Source organism: Pipistrellus kuhlii, unplaced genomic scaffold (genome assembly GCF_014108245.1).
Source record: "Pipistrellus kuhlii isolate mPipKuh1 unplaced genomic scaffold, mPipKuh1.p scaffold_m20_p_152, whole genome shotgun sequence".
Taxonomy (NCBI): domain Eukaryota; kingdom Metazoa; phylum Chordata; class Mammalia; order Chiroptera; family Vespertilionidae; genus Pipistrellus; species Pipistrellus kuhlii.
This window is the reverse complement of record NW_023425463.1, coordinates 137,102-153,118: the sequence shown is the minus strand read 5'-3', so window position 1 is coordinate 153,118 and position 16,017 is coordinate 137,102. Positions and strand designations below refer to the sequence as shown.

At 51.3% G+C, this 16,017-nt stretch overlaps 1 protein-coding gene across 6 annotated transcripts in view; it reads left to right on the top strand.

Annotated features, from left to right (window-relative positions):
* The window catches only part of RELB (RELB proto-oncogene, NF-kB subunit), a 31,813-nt gene extending 15,984 nt beyond the window's left edge, over positions 1 to 15,829 (top strand). For 3 of the 6 annotated variants that reach the window (XM_036439426.2, XM_036439425.2, XM_036439424.2), the window contains 8 exons: positions 4,025 to 4,182; positions 5,665 to 5,756; positions 5,906 to 6,037; positions 9,184 to 9,288; positions 11,549 to 11,764; positions 13,297 to 13,365; positions 13,500 to 13,577; positions 15,063 to 15,829. In XM_036439426.2, coding sequence (XP_036295319.1) covers positions 4,025 to 4,182; positions 5,665 to 5,756; positions 5,906 to 6,037; positions 9,184 to 9,288; positions 11,549 to 11,764; positions 13,297 to 13,365; positions 13,500 to 13,577; positions 15,063 to 15,448 — 1,236 coding nt within the window. In that variant the 3' untranslated portion in view covers positions 15,449 to 15,829. Of the gene's footprint in view, positions 1 to 4,024; positions 4,183 to 5,664; positions 5,757 to 5,905; positions 6,038 to 9,183; positions 9,289 to 11,548; positions 11,765 to 13,296; positions 13,366 to 13,499; positions 13,578 to 14,475; positions 14,547 to 14,650; positions 14,920 to 15,062 lie in introns of those variants that run through there. The other 3 variants (XM_036439427.2, XM_036439430.2, XM_036439429.2) reach the window with 3 other exon arrangements.
* The last annotated feature ends 188 nt before the right edge of the window (positions 15,830 to 16,017 follow it).

Below are 16,017 nucleotides of genomic sequence, written 5' to 3'. Positions count from 1 at the left end.
TTCAGAATCTCCTAACGTTGTAGCAGGAAGCTTGTTAAATGAATGGTTTTAATCCTATCTGCCTTGATGAAATGGATTAATAATATTACTTACCTCTACTCATAATCCCGCTCAGAATCCACAATGCCCTAACCTTAGAAAGAAGGAGAAATAAGAGGAAACTAGTGGAGCATAGGTCAGCACATTTTGTTTCAGTATGTAAATTCTCGGGCACAGTCCCGGGGAAGCAGAATAAAGTTGCTTTTGACCTCATTAATGCAGTGGCCACGAATGCAGCCTGAACCAGCCTGGCAGACTTGGTGACTTAAAACAATTCAGTGTATTTCAAAATTAAGGGGAAAATGCAGTACTAGGTTCTGGGCTCTGATGATTTTTTAAAAAGATATATTTTTATTGATTTCAGAGAGAAAGGGAGAGGGAGAGAGAAATAGAAACATCGGTGATGAGAGAATCATTGATCAGCTGCCTCCTACATGCCCCCTATTGGGAATAGAGCCTGCAACCTGGGAATATATGCCCTTGGCCAGCTCCAAACCTGAGACCCTTCAGTCCACAGGCTGATGCTCTATCCACTGAGCCACACCGGTGAGGACTGGGCTCTGGTGATTTTAAACAGATATGAAATGGTGGTGGGAGGATCAGAAGTCTTGTAGGACTTGCGTGGTGGGCTGTGAAGCATCTCTGGCCCTGTCTACTGAGGGTGCCCATCAGGGTCAACCAAAATCACCCCAGGTCTCGAATGTCCGCTAGAGGGCAGTATTATCCCACTGAACCATACCGGTTTATTGTATTAGAAAAAAAAATTTTTTTTTTCTTGGTTTCAGCGAAGAAGGGAAAGGGAGAAGATAGAAACATCAATGATAGCCCTAGATGGTGTGGCTCAGTGGATAGAGTCAGCCTTCAGACTGAAGGGTCCCGGTTTCAATTCCAGTCAGGGCACACGCCTGGGTTGTGGGCTCGATCCCCAGGAGGAGGCGCTCAAGAGGCAGCCGATCAATGATTCTCTCACCATTGGTGTTTCCATCTCTCCCTCCCTCTCCCTTTCTCTCTGAAATCAATAAAAACATATTTTTTAAAAATTTAAAAGAAATAAACATCAATGATGAGAAAAAAATCACTAATCGGCTGCCTCTTGCACACCCCCCCTCTCCTCCCCCCACTGAGGATCAAGCCCTGACCTCCTGGTTCATAGGTCCACCCTCAACCACTGAGCAAGCCAGCGCGGCAGGCTTACTGTATTGTACAGGCACGGGCTTTGGTAGTTCAGACCAGGGTCCAGCTAGTCACCTAACAAAGCTTCGTCGGTCTGGCCCAGGGTTTAAAGGGTTTGTTTTTTTGTTTTTATTAATATATGTTTTTTAAAAATATATTTTATTGGTTTTTTTTCAGAGAGAGAAAGGGAGAGGGATAGACAGAAACATCGATGAGAGAGAATCATTGATCAGCTGCCTCCTGCAGACCCCCTACTGGGGATGTGCCTGCAACCAAGGTACATGCTCTTGACCCGAATCGAACCCGGGATCCTTCAGTCCCCAGGCCAACACTCTATCCACTGAGCCAAACTGGTTTCGGCTATATGGTGTTTTTTTTTAACGTGTTTTTTTAAGGAGAGGGAAAGAGAGAGAGAAAAATCAATGAGAAACATCAACTGGTTGCCTCTGCACGCCCCCAAGTGGGGATGGAGCATGCAGCTGGGTATGTGCCCTGACCAGGAATCAAATGGTTGAGGTCTTGGTGCGCAGGAGGGAGTTCAACCAACTGAGCCACACCGTCAGGACTAAAGGAGTAGCTTTTTAGCCTTTGGCTGCTGAGCAGAAATTCGGCCCATTTGCCAAAACTTCCTTTTTTAAAGAGAATCTGGCTCAGCCGGCATGGCTCAGTGGTTGAGCATCGACCCATGAACTTGGAGGTCACTGTTCCATTCCCCGTCAGGGCACAGGCCCAGGATGTGGACTCCATCCCCAGTGTGGATCGAGCTGCCTCCTGCACACCCCCTGCTGGGAATGGAGCCCATGACCCGGGCATGTACCCAGGCTGGAAATCAAACCATGACTTTCTGGTAGGTAGGTCAATGCTCAACTACTGAGCCACATCAGCTGGGCTAGTCTCTCCTTTTGAAAAAAATTGAGTTATATTTTAAGTTGTATATCTTACAATGTTAATTTAATAATTAAAATTTAAATGTAATTTCAAATATCTAATTAACAATTAGCTTAGTCAAATTAACCTGGAATATGAAGTTAATATTAAATGTAATATAATAAGCTTATAGATTATCATATTTTATCTTCACATATTTGTTAAGATCAACTCTGAAGTATATAGCTTGATAAATTTTTATTTATTTATCTTTATTGTTGAGGGTATAATGGATGTCCCCATTTTTCCTCCATTGCCCCTTCCATCAGTTCCCGTCCCACCCCAGGCATTCACCACGCTATTGTTTCTATCCATAGCTATGCATGGATGCATATAAATTACTTGGTTAATTTCTCCCTGCCCTTCCCCTTTCCCTTGAGATCCAGCAGTCTGTGCCATGATTCCATGCCTCTGAACCCAGTCTGTTTATTAGTTACTTATGTACACACTATGGAGCTACTCAAAATACACCTTTATTTTCCCATCTTTTTATTGTTGTTAATCCTCACCCAAGGATATTTTTCCCATTAATTTTTTTTATTTTTATTTTTTAAAATATATTTCATTGATTTTTTTTTTTTTTTACAGAGAGGAAGAGATAGAGATAGAGAGTTAGAAACATCGACGAGAATCATTGATCAGCTGCCTCTTGCACACCCCCTACCGGGGATGTGCCTGCAACCAAGGTACATGCCCTTGACCGGAATCGAACCTGGGACCTTTCAGTCTGCAGGCCGACGCTCTATCCACTGAGCCAAACCAGTTTCGGCTCCATTAATCTTTTAGAGACAGTGGAATGGAGAAAGGGAGGGAGAGAGACGTGGACTGGTTGCCTCCCGCCCATGCCCTGAAATGGAACCTGCAACCCAGGTACCTGTTCTTGACCAAGAATCAGTGCGTGGGCCAACACTCTAACCACTGAGCAACACCAGCTAGGGCAGCACCCATCTTTGTATCATCTTGCATGGCCCTGATATCTTTGATCCGGTGACCGGCCGTTGGGTTTGTCTGGTGCCTCCTCACACTTAGACTCAGGTGAGGCACTTCTGGGGGGGCTGCCACAGCCGTGAGGTGTGTGCTTCCCGGCCATCGGGCATGCCTGAGTCCTTTGGGCCCAGTCTCGGTGATGCTGACCTTGGTCACCTGGTTAAGGTGGTGGACACTGTGAAGGTGCCTTCCTGTCCTTATTACAAGGAAGTTGTCCGCGGGCAGTCCTGAGAGACCTGGCAGGCATCCAATTAAAAAAAAAAAGTATTTTATTGATTTTTTTACAGAGAGGAAGGGAGAAAGATAGAGAGTTAGAAACATCGATGAGAGAGAAACATCAATCGGCTGCCTCCTGCACACCCCCCACTGGGGATGTGCCTGCAACCAAGGTACATGCCCTTGACCGGAATCGAATCTGGGACCTTTCAGTCCATAGGCTGATGCTCTGTCCACGAGCCAAACCCGTCAGGGCACATCCAATTTGTAAAAGTCTGAGTGGCCAAAGGAAGCACACCTGAGGGACATGTCCCAAGGCCCTCCAAGCACCAGCTGGACGCCTCAGGTTGAGGAGCTCAGAGGGGTCTTAGGCAAACGCCCGTCCATCCAGGCGTCTTCAAACTACGGCCCGCGGGCCACATGCGGCCCGCAGAGGAGTCTGATCCGGCCCGCCAGGTTTTTTGGGCAGTGAGCGCAGCCGAGGTGTTACAGTAGGAATTAGTAGTTCATATAGTCCGGCCCTCCAGCTCTCTGAGGGACCGTGATCTGGCCCCCACTTTAAAAAGTTTGAGGACCCCTGAGTAGGCGGAGGGGGTGGGGGCCTACCCAGGGAGTCCCCAGGGCGTTTGGACAGATGCTGCTATCTACGCTGGGACCCCCAAAGAGCCCTGTCTTCCTGCAGCTCCGGGACTGTGGCGGGCTGCGGGAGGTGGAGGTGACCGCCTGCCTGGTGTGGAAGGACTGGCCTCACCGAGTGCACCCCCACAGCCTCGTGGGCAAAGACTGCACCGACGGCGTCTGCAGGGTGCGGCTCCGGCCTCACGTCAGCCCCCGGCACAGGTACCCGACCCTGACCCCAGCCCCTTCGCCCTTGGCCGTGGAGATCCCGAGGGGCTCGAGTCACCCAGGGAGACCTCGGGGCCAGGCCCCGCTCAGCCAGGCTCTCCCGATTGCATCTCCCAGCCGAGGGGCCCGAGGCCCGGCCAGTGGAGGGGTCTCCTGCGGCCTGGCACCCTGCCCCACCCGTCCCCGTCGTTCTGTCTATCTCCGTATCACAGAGGAGGAAACTGAGGCTCTGAGAGGCTGCAGGGCTCCAGAGAGCCAATGGCAGAGCTGGGATCTGACCCAGGACCTGGCTCACCTGCAGGCCCGTCCTTTCACTCTATAATTTATATGTTTTTAATAAATAAAAATTTAAAAGGTTCAGAAAGGGTGTGCAGTGAAAAATGAAGCTCCTTCCTTCTTTGGTCTTCCAGACACTAGTGTCCCTTCCTGGAGGCAATTAAACATGTGCTCTGCATAGGTGTATCTTTTCTCTCCTTATAAATAAGAGCAGACACTCGAACCTCATTTTGGTGTTCCAGTACATAGTGGAGATCAAGCCTTTCAGAACATTTAGAGCTGCCCTATCCTTTTTACTGGCTGTATAATATTCCAACGTGTGGCTGGCTGCACACCGTGACTTGATACCAATATGTATCATTGATATCAGATAGGAAGGGAGAGGGAGGAAGATAGAAACATCAGTGATGAGAGAGAATCATTGATCGGCTGCCTCCTGCATGCCCCCCAGCTGGGGATGGAGCCCACAATCCAGGCGTGTGCCCTGACCGGGAATCGGAACTGTGACCTCTTGGTTCCTAGGCTGATGCTCAACCACTGAGCCACACTGGCCTAGCAAGTCCTCTATTAACGGACACCTACAATGGTTTCAGCCCCTTGTGCTTCTGCGATAGACTGGGTTGCGGTGAATTGCTTGATGTATAGATCATTTCTTCTCTGGGGTAAATTCCTAGAAATGAGATTGCCAGCTCCACGTGGATACATGTATACTCTCAGTGGTCTGTACATTTAGGAGGAGCAGGGATTTTGTCTCTCTTGCTCCCTGCTCTATCCCCGGCACACGGTAGGTGCTCAGAAAATATAATATCTGAGGAATGAGTGAATACGGCCAGATGGTCCTCCAGGGTGTAATCGCTGGAGCCCTTTCCAGCCCCACAGCAGGGGAGAGCGTGGCGGCTTCTCCCCCGCCTTACCGGCAGAGGGCGCTAGCACACGCTTTGGTCGTTGCTGTTTGGATGAGTTCGTAAAAATGGGCATGGCGCTGGTGTTTCATTTGAGTTTTCTTATCAGTGAGGTTGGCCAGTGGTGACGCCCCTGGAGGGTTTGAACCCCAGACCGTTTCAAAGCTGGGACCGCTGGGCCCAGGTGCCTCAGCCTCTGAGACTGTGCGCCCCAAGGCAGGGAGCCTCTGCTGGAGTCCTCCTGGGGGTTAGAGCTACCCCGGACCTCCCTTCCCACCTGCCTCCTCCCTCCCCCCAGCTTTAACAACCTGGGCATCCAGTGTGTGAGGAAGAAGGAGATCGAGGCTGCCATCGAGCGGAAAATCCAGCTGGGCATCGACCCGTATAATGGTGAGCCCAGCCCCCCAGCCCTCCAGCCCTCTGCCCACGCCCCTCCCCTTGGCTTCTCTGGCCCCACCGTCTCCTCCGTCCTTCCCTCTCCCCCATCCCCCACCAGGCTGTCGACCCCCACCCTCAGCTTTCCCACGTCTCTCTCACAGCTGGGTCCCTGAAGAACCATCAGGAGGTGGACATGAACGTGGTGAGGATCTGCTTCCAGGCCTCTTACAGGGACCAGCAGGGGCAGATGCGCCAGATGGAGCCCGTGCTCTCTGAGCCCGTCTATGACAAGAGTGAGTGGAGGGTGCTGTGGCCGTAGGACTGCCTTTGGCTGCAGGTACCAAAAAGCCCCACAAAGGCACATGCCCCAAATAGTCCTGGGGACAGAGCCTGCAACCGAGGTACGTGCCCTTGACTGGAATCCAACCTAAGACCCTTCAGTCCTCAGGCTGACACGCTAACCACTGAGCAAAAGTGGCTAGGATGGGAGTTCTTTTTAAAAAAATATATATATTATTGATTAAAAAATATTTTATTGAGAGGAAGAGAGAGGGATAGAGTTAGAAACATCAATGAGAGAGAAACATCGATCAGCTGCCTCTTGCACACCCCCTACTGAGGATGTGCCCACAGCCAAGGTACATGCCTTTGACCAGAATCGAACCCAGGACCTTTCAGTCTCCAGGGCGACACTCTATCCACTGAGCCAAACCGGTTTTGGCTATTTTATTGATATTTTACAGAGAGGAAGAGAGAAGGATAGAGAGTTAGAAACATCGATGAGAGAGAAACATTGATCAGCTGCCTCCTGCACACTCCTCACTGGGGATGTGCCCGCAACCAAGGTACATGCCCCTGACCGGAACAGAACCTGGGACCTTTCAGTCCGTAGGCTAAGCCAAACCTGTTTCTGCTCATATATATATATATATATACACATATATATATGTATATATTTTTATATATATGTATATATATATGTATATATATATATATATTATTGATTTCAGAGAGGAAGGGAGAGAGGAATAGAAACATCAATGATGAGAGAGAATTATTGATTGGCTGCTTCCTGCACACCCCCCACTGGGGATTGAGCCCGCAACCCAGGCATGTGTCCCTGACCGGAATTGAACCCGGGAGCCTCAGTCCACAGGCCAATGCTCTATCCACTGAGCCAAACCAGCTAGGGCTAGGGTGGGCGTTCTTTATGTGTGTATGTCTCAGTTATGAAGTCCGGTCTGTGGGTTCAGCTGCTTAGCAGCATCGGGGAGCTGGTCAGCAGCTCTGTGATTCTCTTTGCTTTTCCCTCGTGGTCGTGAGCTGGCTGCTCCAGCTCCAGCCATCACGTCTGCATGCGAGGCGTGGTGGGCATTGTCCCCCTGTATGGCGAGCAAGCTGTCCACTGACAGTTCAGGGTCAGCGTTTCCTGTGTGGCCTAGGGAAGCGGGACCGCCTAGTGTTGCAGGATGTACAGCCTGTGCAACTGTCCTAGGCCATCCTAGGGAAGAGGCAGCATGAGGAAAAATATTTCTGTCTTTGACAGAGAAAATAACATATTTCCCAGAAACCCCTGCCTCCCTGGTTGACTTCTTTTAAAAAAAATATATTTTTTATTGCTTCTTTACAGAGAGGAAGAGAGAGGGATAGAGAGTTAAAAGCATCGATGAGAGAGAATCATCGATCAGCTGCCTCTTGCACACCCCCTACTGGGGATGTGCCCGCAACCAAGGTACATGCCCTCGACTGGAATCGAACCCGGGACCTTTTAGTCCGCAGGCCGATGCTCTATCCACCAGCCAAACCGGTTTCAGCTGACTTCTTTTTTTAAAAAGAAATTTTTTATTGATTTTTAGAAAGAGAAGTGAGAGGGATAGAGAGATAGAAACATCGGTGAAAGAGAAACATCATCATAGGCTGCCTCCTGCACTCCCCCTACCTGGGGATCCAGCCTGCATCCTGGGCAAGTGCCTTGACTGGGAATCATGGATCAGTGCTCAGCCACTCAGTCACATCAGCCGGGTTTCCCCTCCCCTTTTTTAATTGACTTCATTGAGATGACCTTGGCCAATAAAAATCACACAGACCTCAGGGATACAGTTTATAACACATCATCTGTATATTGTATTGTGTGTTCACCACCCGTTAGACGTCTGCTTATGTCCCATTGGCCAGGCGTGGTCCCTTGGTTGCAAGGGAGTCTGGGAAAGAAAGCATTTAGGTTTTCATCCTATATAGAGGGGTACAGGCATGGAAGAGGGGGTTGGGAATGGCTGCTAGGTTTTAGCCAGCTTACAGTGACTGCCATAGCCCTAACTGGTGTGGCTCAGTGGATAGAGCGTCAGCCTGTGGACTCAAGGGTTCCAGGTTCGATTCCGGTCAAGGGCATGTACCTTGGTTGTGTGCATATCTCCAGTAGACACAGCTGGTTGATGTATCTCTCTCATCAATGTTTCTAACTCTCTATCCCTCTCCTTTCCTCTCTGTAAAAAGTCAATAAAATATATATATATGTTTAGAATGGGGAAGGCTATTACTTCAATCAGGGCTTTTATGGATGCTAGTGATAGAACCTCAACTCAAATGGGCCAAAAGAGGAAAAAAAAAAAGAATTTGTTTCATTAACTAAAAAAAAACAACCTAGAGATAGTACAGTGTCAGGTCTGGCTGCTTCCAGGTCCTCAGAGATGTCAATAGGGGTCTGTGTCCTGTCTAGCCATGCTCCCTCCGTGTTAGAGTCATTCCTGGCAAAGCCGTCCCACCTGCGGGCAAGATAATTGTGTGCAGCCTTAGGCTTACCTCCTACCAGGTTGGCACCTCTCCCCCTCTCCCAATAGTCTTGCTCAAAGTCTCAGGGCTGTCTCTCATTGGCCTGAGATTGGTCACGTGTCCAACCTCTGACCAATCATCTGTGGCCAGGAGGAGGTGATGTTCTGATTGGCCAGGTCTGGGACGCCTGCTCACTGCTGAGCTAGGGAGTGGACTCAGCCTTACCCAACCCCCATGCCTGAGATGTGGGGTGGTTCCTCCAAAGAAAATGGGGTGGGGGTGGGGGACAGTTAGCAGAAGAAGGACCAGCACTGGTAGAAGTAAAATAACAGGTGCCCACTATAGGTCTCAGGACATTAACCCTCATCTAAGAATTGGCTCTGATGCCTGACCCTGCCAACTCTCCCTAAATTCTGAGGGTCTCTCCTTCAGCCAGACACCCACCCGACCTCAGCGTGGAGGACTTGTGATTATCCATCAGCCCCCTGTCGTCTGAGCGGCTTCTTTTCCCACCCCGACCCTGGGTTACAGGAGGGCCAGGTGCCCTGGAGACAGAGGATCCAGCCCAGGGTGGGCACCCCGGGGTACCTGGTAAGGATTTGGTGACTGAATCCCTGTTTTGTTTTGTTTTGTTTTCTCTCATGTACCTCTCCCTCGTGCTCCTTCCCAGAGTCCACAAACACGTCCGAGCTGCGCATCTGCCGGATCAACAAGGAGAGCGGGCAGTGCACGGGGGGCGAGGAGCTGTACCTGCTGTGTGACAAGGTGCAGAAAGGTGAGCGGCCGGGCGCCAGCAGGCCGGGGGCTGGCGGCTTGGGGGGTAGCCCGGCAGGAGCTGGAGCACCGGCTGTGCGGCGGAAGGATCCAGAACTCTGGTTTTGGAGTCAGACACAGCCGATTGGTTCATTCACAGAGTCCGTCACTCCTTCACTACAGAGAAGGAGGGCCTGCAGGCCGCGCCACACGAGCTCACTGTGTGTGTGTGGGGGGGGCTGATAGAAAAACCGTGGAGTTGCACAAATCAATGCTTTCTAGTGGTTGTGATAAGGGCTTTATAGTGGTTGTGATAAGGGCTTTATAGTGGTTGTGATAAGGGCTCTGGCTGGAGAAAACGGAGGACCACAGGGGATGGGAGGAGCATCTCGCATGTCACTCATGTCTGTTCACATGTCCCTCCTTAGTAGGTTTCTTCAGAAACCCTCCACTCTGTCTGTCTCTCTGTCGCTGCTTCTCCCTGTCTCTCTGTGTCCCTCTGCCTGTTTCCCTTTTTCTCCCTTTCTCTCTCTGATTCTCTGTCTCATCTCCTGCTGTTCCTGTCCCCCTTCCTTTGTTTCTCTCACACATACACATCCTGTCCCTTCTCTGTTCCTGGGCACCGCTGACTCACACACTCCTTTAAAAAAAAAAAAAAAAAAAAAAAAAGCCGTGGCTGGTTTGGCTCAGTGGATAGAGCATTGGCTTGTGGCCTGAAGGGTGCTGGGTTCGATTCCGGTCAAGGGCACATGCCCGGGGTTGTGGGGTGGATCCCCAGTAGGGGGTGTGCTGGAAGCAGCCCATCAATGATTCTTTTCTTTTTTTTTAATATATTTTATTGATTTTTTACAGAGAGGAAAGGAGAGGGATAGAGAGTTAGAAACATTGATGAGAGAGAGAGACATCGACCAGCTGCCTCTTGCACACTCCCCACCGGGGATGTGCCCGCAGCCAATGTACATGCCTTTCAGTCCGCAGACCGATTCTCTATCCACGGTTTTGGCTTTTTAAAAAAATATATATTTTATTGATTTTTTTTTTTAACAGAGAGGCAGGGAGAGGGATAGAAAGTTAGAAATATCGATGGTTAGAGCATCATCCCAATATGCCAAGGTGGTGGGTTCAATCCCCAGTCAGAGCCCATACAAGAATCAAGCAGTGAATGCCTGAGTGAGCAGGACAACAAATTGCTGTCTCTCTCTCTCTCCCTCTCCCTCTCTCTCTCTCTCTCTCTCTCTCTCTCTCTCTCTCTCTCCCTTCATTTCTCTCTAAAATCAATAAACAAAGATTAAAGTAAAATAAAATAAATTTTAGTCGAGGCTGGTTTGGCTCAGTGGTAGAGCGTCGGTCTGCGGACTGAAAGGTCCCAGGTTCGATTCCGGTCAGGGGCATGTACGTTGGTTGCGGGCACATCCCTGGTGGGGGGTGTGCAGGAGGCAGTTGGTCGATGTTTCTCTCTCATCATTGTTTCTAGCTCTCTATCCCTCTCTCTTCCTCTCCGTAAAAAAAATCAATAAAATATATTTTAAAAAAATAAATAAAATAAAATAAATTTTAAGTGGGTTGTGGAAGAATGAACATAGCAGACCTGAGACCGTTATCCTTTGAAAGACCTGCTGACAAGGTCGGCCCTCGTGTGTTTGGGAGTGCCCTCCCATCCCTGGGGGTAAGGGGGGCTCCCTGTGCCTGCACCGTGGTTTGTGGGGAGCATGGGCTTCGGGGTGTGCCAGGCACAGTACCCGCCTCATGGCATTTGGGGAGGCGGAGGGGACCAGCCCCAGGGAAAACCCTGGGCTCTGAGCGGCTAAGGAGCGTCCCTGATGGACAGCATCTCGTGTGTTCTCACTGTTCCGGGGGATTGCCACGTGGGTGCGACTCCGCCGGGAGAGGACTCCTGGAGCTTGTGCCGGTTGCCTCTGGACTCGCTCCGGGGCCCCCCTCTCCCTTCCCCAGGGCGCCTGGTAGCTCTTTGCTGTGACCCATCACAGCCGTGAGTCCCCTTCGTGAATCACTGAGCCTGACGGTGGTCTTGGGGACCCCTGACCTAGTGGGAATGTTGATTCTAGCTGCCGTTCGGGTTGCTAAAAGGATTAAATGAGATGCTATGTCATAATGGGTAGGGACTGTCCGTGTGTCACACTGTAGGTGCTGAACAGAAGGTGAGGGACCACAATGGCTCGTTTGGCTCTTAGGCATATTAATGTCGATTTGGGGGAGCCGGAGGGGGTTGGGGGCCCCGGGGGCCAGTGTCCTTGCTCAGCTGTTGTCCGGACTCTCCGCAGAGGATATATCCGTGGTGTTCAGCAGCGCCTCCTGGGAAGGCCGGGCTGACTTCTCCCAGGCCGACGTGCACCGCCAGATTGCCATCGTGTTCAAGACTCCGCCCTACGAGGACCTGGAGATCGTGGAGCCTGTGACCGTCAATGTCTTCCTGCAGCGGCTCACCGACGGGGTCTGCAGCGAGCCCCTGGCCTTCACCTACCTGCCCCGGGACCACGGTAACCACAGCAACTCAGGACGACCCCCCGACCCCGGAGACCAGGCCTTTGGCCTTGCTTGGGCAGCTCAGAGGGAAAGGGGAAGAGGCAGAAGTAGAATGCAGGCTCAGAGCTGGACAGACTGGGGTTTGAATCCCGGTTCTGCCACTTACTGGCTGTGTGACCTTGGCCTCTCAGCATCTCACTCTTCTTCTGTGCAAAATGGAGATAATAATAGTATCCACCTCATGGCATTTGGGGGAGGATTTTTAAAAAGTATTTTTTTTTTATTGATTTCAGAGAGGAAGGGAGAGATAGAAACATCAATGATGAGAGATTAATAAGCTGCCTCCTGCACGCCCCCCACTGGGGATTGAGCCCACAACCCAGGCATGTGCCCTTGACCGTACTCGAACCTGGGACCCTTCAGTTCACAGGCAAATGCTCTACCCACTGAGCCAAACCGGCCAGGGCTTGGGGGAGGATTTAATCATTGCTCTCCTCATCTCGCTGCTCCTGTCTGGCCCTGTGCTGAGGACATAGTGGTGACCAAATAGCCCCAGTCCTACCCTCATAATTCTCAGACTTACGGAGGGCAGACCCAGTCACATACAGTGACAACCAGAGTGGGCAGGACTGGGAAGGAATTGCTCAGAGGACTCAGATTGCCCAGAAGGGGTACCTGACCCAGACTTAGGGGTCAAGGAGGGCTTCCTGGAGGAGGGGGCAGCTGAGCTGAAGATGGGAGGATGAATAAGTAGTTCTCCAGGAAAGCAGTGGGAGTTGAGGAAGAGGGTTATTCTGTTTTCTTAATCCTCACCCAAGGATAGTTTTTCTATTTTTTTTTTTTTTAGAGAGAGAGAGAGTGGAACGGAGGGAAGGAGATAGGAGAGAGAGAGAGAGAGATGAGAGACACATCAGTTGGTTGCTTATCACATGTGCCAGGGATCAGGCAGGGGATAGAAATTCCAATCTAGGTACGTGCCCTTGACCAGGAATCAAACCCGAGACCCTTGGGTGCGTGGACTGACCCTCTAACCACTGAGCGACACTGGCCAGGGTGAGAAAGAGTGTTATAAGCAGCTAGAACAGCAAGTGCAAAGGCCCTGAGGCAGGACAGTGCCTGGGGTGTTCCAGGACCAGCAAAGACCGGCGTGGTTAGAAGTGGGTTTGTGTTTTACCCTGATTGAGATGTGGACGTCTATTTGCATGGGTTGGTCAAGAACTAGAACAGCTCAGCAACGTCCTAAATGGTCTCTAAAAAATGAATTCTTTTTTTTTTAAAATATATTTTATTGATTTTGTACAGAGAGGAAGGGAGAGAGATAGAGAGTTAGAAACATTGATGAGAGAGAGTCATCAATCAGCTGCTTCTTGCACACCCCCTACTGGGGATATGCCCACAACCAAGGTACATGCCCTTGACCGGAATCGAACCTGGGACCCTTCAGTCCCCAAGCCGACGCTCTATCCATTGAGCCAAACCAGTCCCGGCTAAAAAATGAATTCTTAATTGTTCTTATTGATGGATTACTCTGATATCTCCTGAACAGACAGCTACGGCGTGGACAAGAAGCGGAAACGGGGGATGCCCGACGTCCTTGGAGAGCTGAACAGCTCTGGTGTGTCCCCTTTGTCCCTTCCCACACCCCTCTCCAGCTCCCCGGGAGGGGGTGACTGGCCCCATGTCCTGCCTGCCCCGGGCTGGGGGGCAGGGGCTGTTGGGTCCAGGGGTCCTCACCTCGCCTTCCCGCAGACCCCCATGGCATCGAGAGCAAGCGACGGAGGAAAAAGCCAGTCTTCCTGGACCAGTTCCTGCCCAGCCATGGCTCAGGTGGGTCCCAGTTCCGTGCCAGGTGCCCATCCCTTCCCCCTCCGGGTGGGCTGAGGCTGAGCTGCAGTCTTGGCTTCTTCTGGTCCCCCCAAAGCTCCCACAAGGCCAGTGACACCTCACTCAGCCAGCAACATAGTGGGAAGAACAGCCATTCTGGACGCAGTCCGGAGGCTCTGATCCCCACTGGACCATCTGCTTGCTGTGTGACCTTCGCCAAGTTGCTCCCCCTCTCACAGCCTCAGGGGCGTGCCTGGAAAGTCTCACCACACACCTATCTCATTGGCCTTTTACACTTTAATGTATGTATTTTACAGGCACTCTGACAGGTGCATAAGTGCTTTGTGTGTCTTTTCTCACTTGATCTGCGCCATCGCCCTGCAAGGTGGCTGCTCTCATTCTCCCCAGCCCCCGTTTTGCTGAAGCTCAGAGAGGAAAAGTCTTTGGTCCAAGGTCACACAGTTAACCAGTGGTGGAGCAGGGCATCTGAGCACCAGTATAGCTTAGTGACCACGGGTGTAAACAGGCAGCAGGGAGTAGGAGGTGGGTGACTGGGGATGGCTGTCAGAGCCAGCCCATCTCAAGTTCAGAGCCCGTCTGGTCTGACCACCCTCTGGCTTCTCCCCCTGCCTTCACCTCAACTCCCATGCCAGTCTCCAGTCCCCATGAACTGTAGTCCCATCTGGCTGCCATCAGAGACCTCCCACCTGCTGACCACTAGCTCTGTCCCTGACACCCCGCTCGCTGCCCCAGGGCACCCAGCTCCAGGCCAGCCACCCACCACTCAATCAGCCCAGCCTGGACATTGCAAGACCATTTGTCCCTCCCCCCACAGCCACTGGTAACCAATGCCCAGCCTCTTCACCCTATTTGTTAAGATCATGTTTAATGGTATTCACAGCCAAACTCAACACAGCAGAGGTTTCGATAGGACAGAATGTGTCTGTCCTTTCACATAAACACCGTCCAAAGGTAGGTGGTCCAGGGGTGGTTTGATGGCCACATGGTCACCATAGTCCCAAGCTTCTGGCTTTTTCAACTCAGTCTCCATGTCATGGTCCAAATGTCTGCTGCAGCTCCAGCCATCATGCCCACATTCCAGCCAGCAGAATGCAGGCAGGGCCCATATCGAGCTGCAAGGGATGCTGGGAAATAAAATCTCAGCAGCCCTGTGTTTCTGTCTGAGATAAGCATAATCAGACTTCGCTGGGGAAGTGTGTCTTGTCTCAAAAACAGAGGCTCTCCTATAACGACGCTTGTCATTTTACCTTCCAGTTTGGGGACTTGCGGCTTTCTCATGGGGTGAATATTTCACTTTTTTGATTGTCTTTGTGTCTGGGGGGAGGGAGGGGCTGTTGAGCCTTGGGATTAGAAGAGGCCACACTGATCACACATTTTGCCGGGACTGGCCATTGGAGCTACAGCCTGGCCAGAAGTGGACTCTAAAGCCACCACCACGCTTCCTTCTCTCTCTTCTCATCCCTGCAGGCCCGTTCCTCCCACCGTCAGCCCTGCTGCCTGATTCCGACTTCTTCCCCAGCGCTGTGTCCCTCCCTGGCCTGGAGCCGCCTGGTGGGCCGGACCTCCTGGACGACGGTTTTCCCTATGAAACTACGAGCCCTGCGCTCTTCACCATGCTGGACATGCTGCCCCCTGCTCCGCCACTGGCCAGCGCTGTCTCGGGCAATGGGGTTGCAGGGGCCACCGTGGGGGAGCCATCGGGCCCTGAGCCAATGACACTGGACTCATACCAGGCTCCGGTCCCTGGGGATGGGGGCACTGCCAGCCTTGTGGGCAGCAACATGTTCCCCAACCAGTACCGCGAGGTGGGCTTTGGGGGTGGCCTCCTGTCCCCTGGGCCTGAGGCCACGTAACCACCTCAGTGCCAGAGGAGAGGCACTGGGTGGGGAGGGAGGTGGACGGGGCCATGGGAACCCCGCCAGGATGGGAAGTACCCCCTTTGGGCCACCCTTGGTTAGGTCTCCCCACCTCATCCTGCTGAATCGGACGTTGTCAGCATTGGTGAGAAGCTCTGCAGCACGGGGTTTCCCCTGAGCCCACTTTACAGATGAGAAAACTGAGTCCAGAGAGGAAAGGGACTTTGTTCCCATGCACTTAGTCCCCACAGTTGGGGACACCTTCTCCTGGATGATTCTGACGAGTGTACATACGGAGGTATTCCAGCCCGCCTTCCCCATGAAGATAGGGGACAGACAGGCTGTTGTCTTTCCAATAAAGATGAGTTTTGAGCCTTAGGGGTCTTGTCTCTTTTTTTGTTATTAGTTCCTCCTCAATCTGTTTCTTAGGATGCTTATCTGCGCGTTCAGTTTTTATTCTTTTTTGTTTTATGTATTTACTTTTTTCTTTTTTATTATATTTCCAGGATATATTTTTTTCTCATTTTTTTAAATTAAGGTATTATATGTGTACATACCTTACCAAT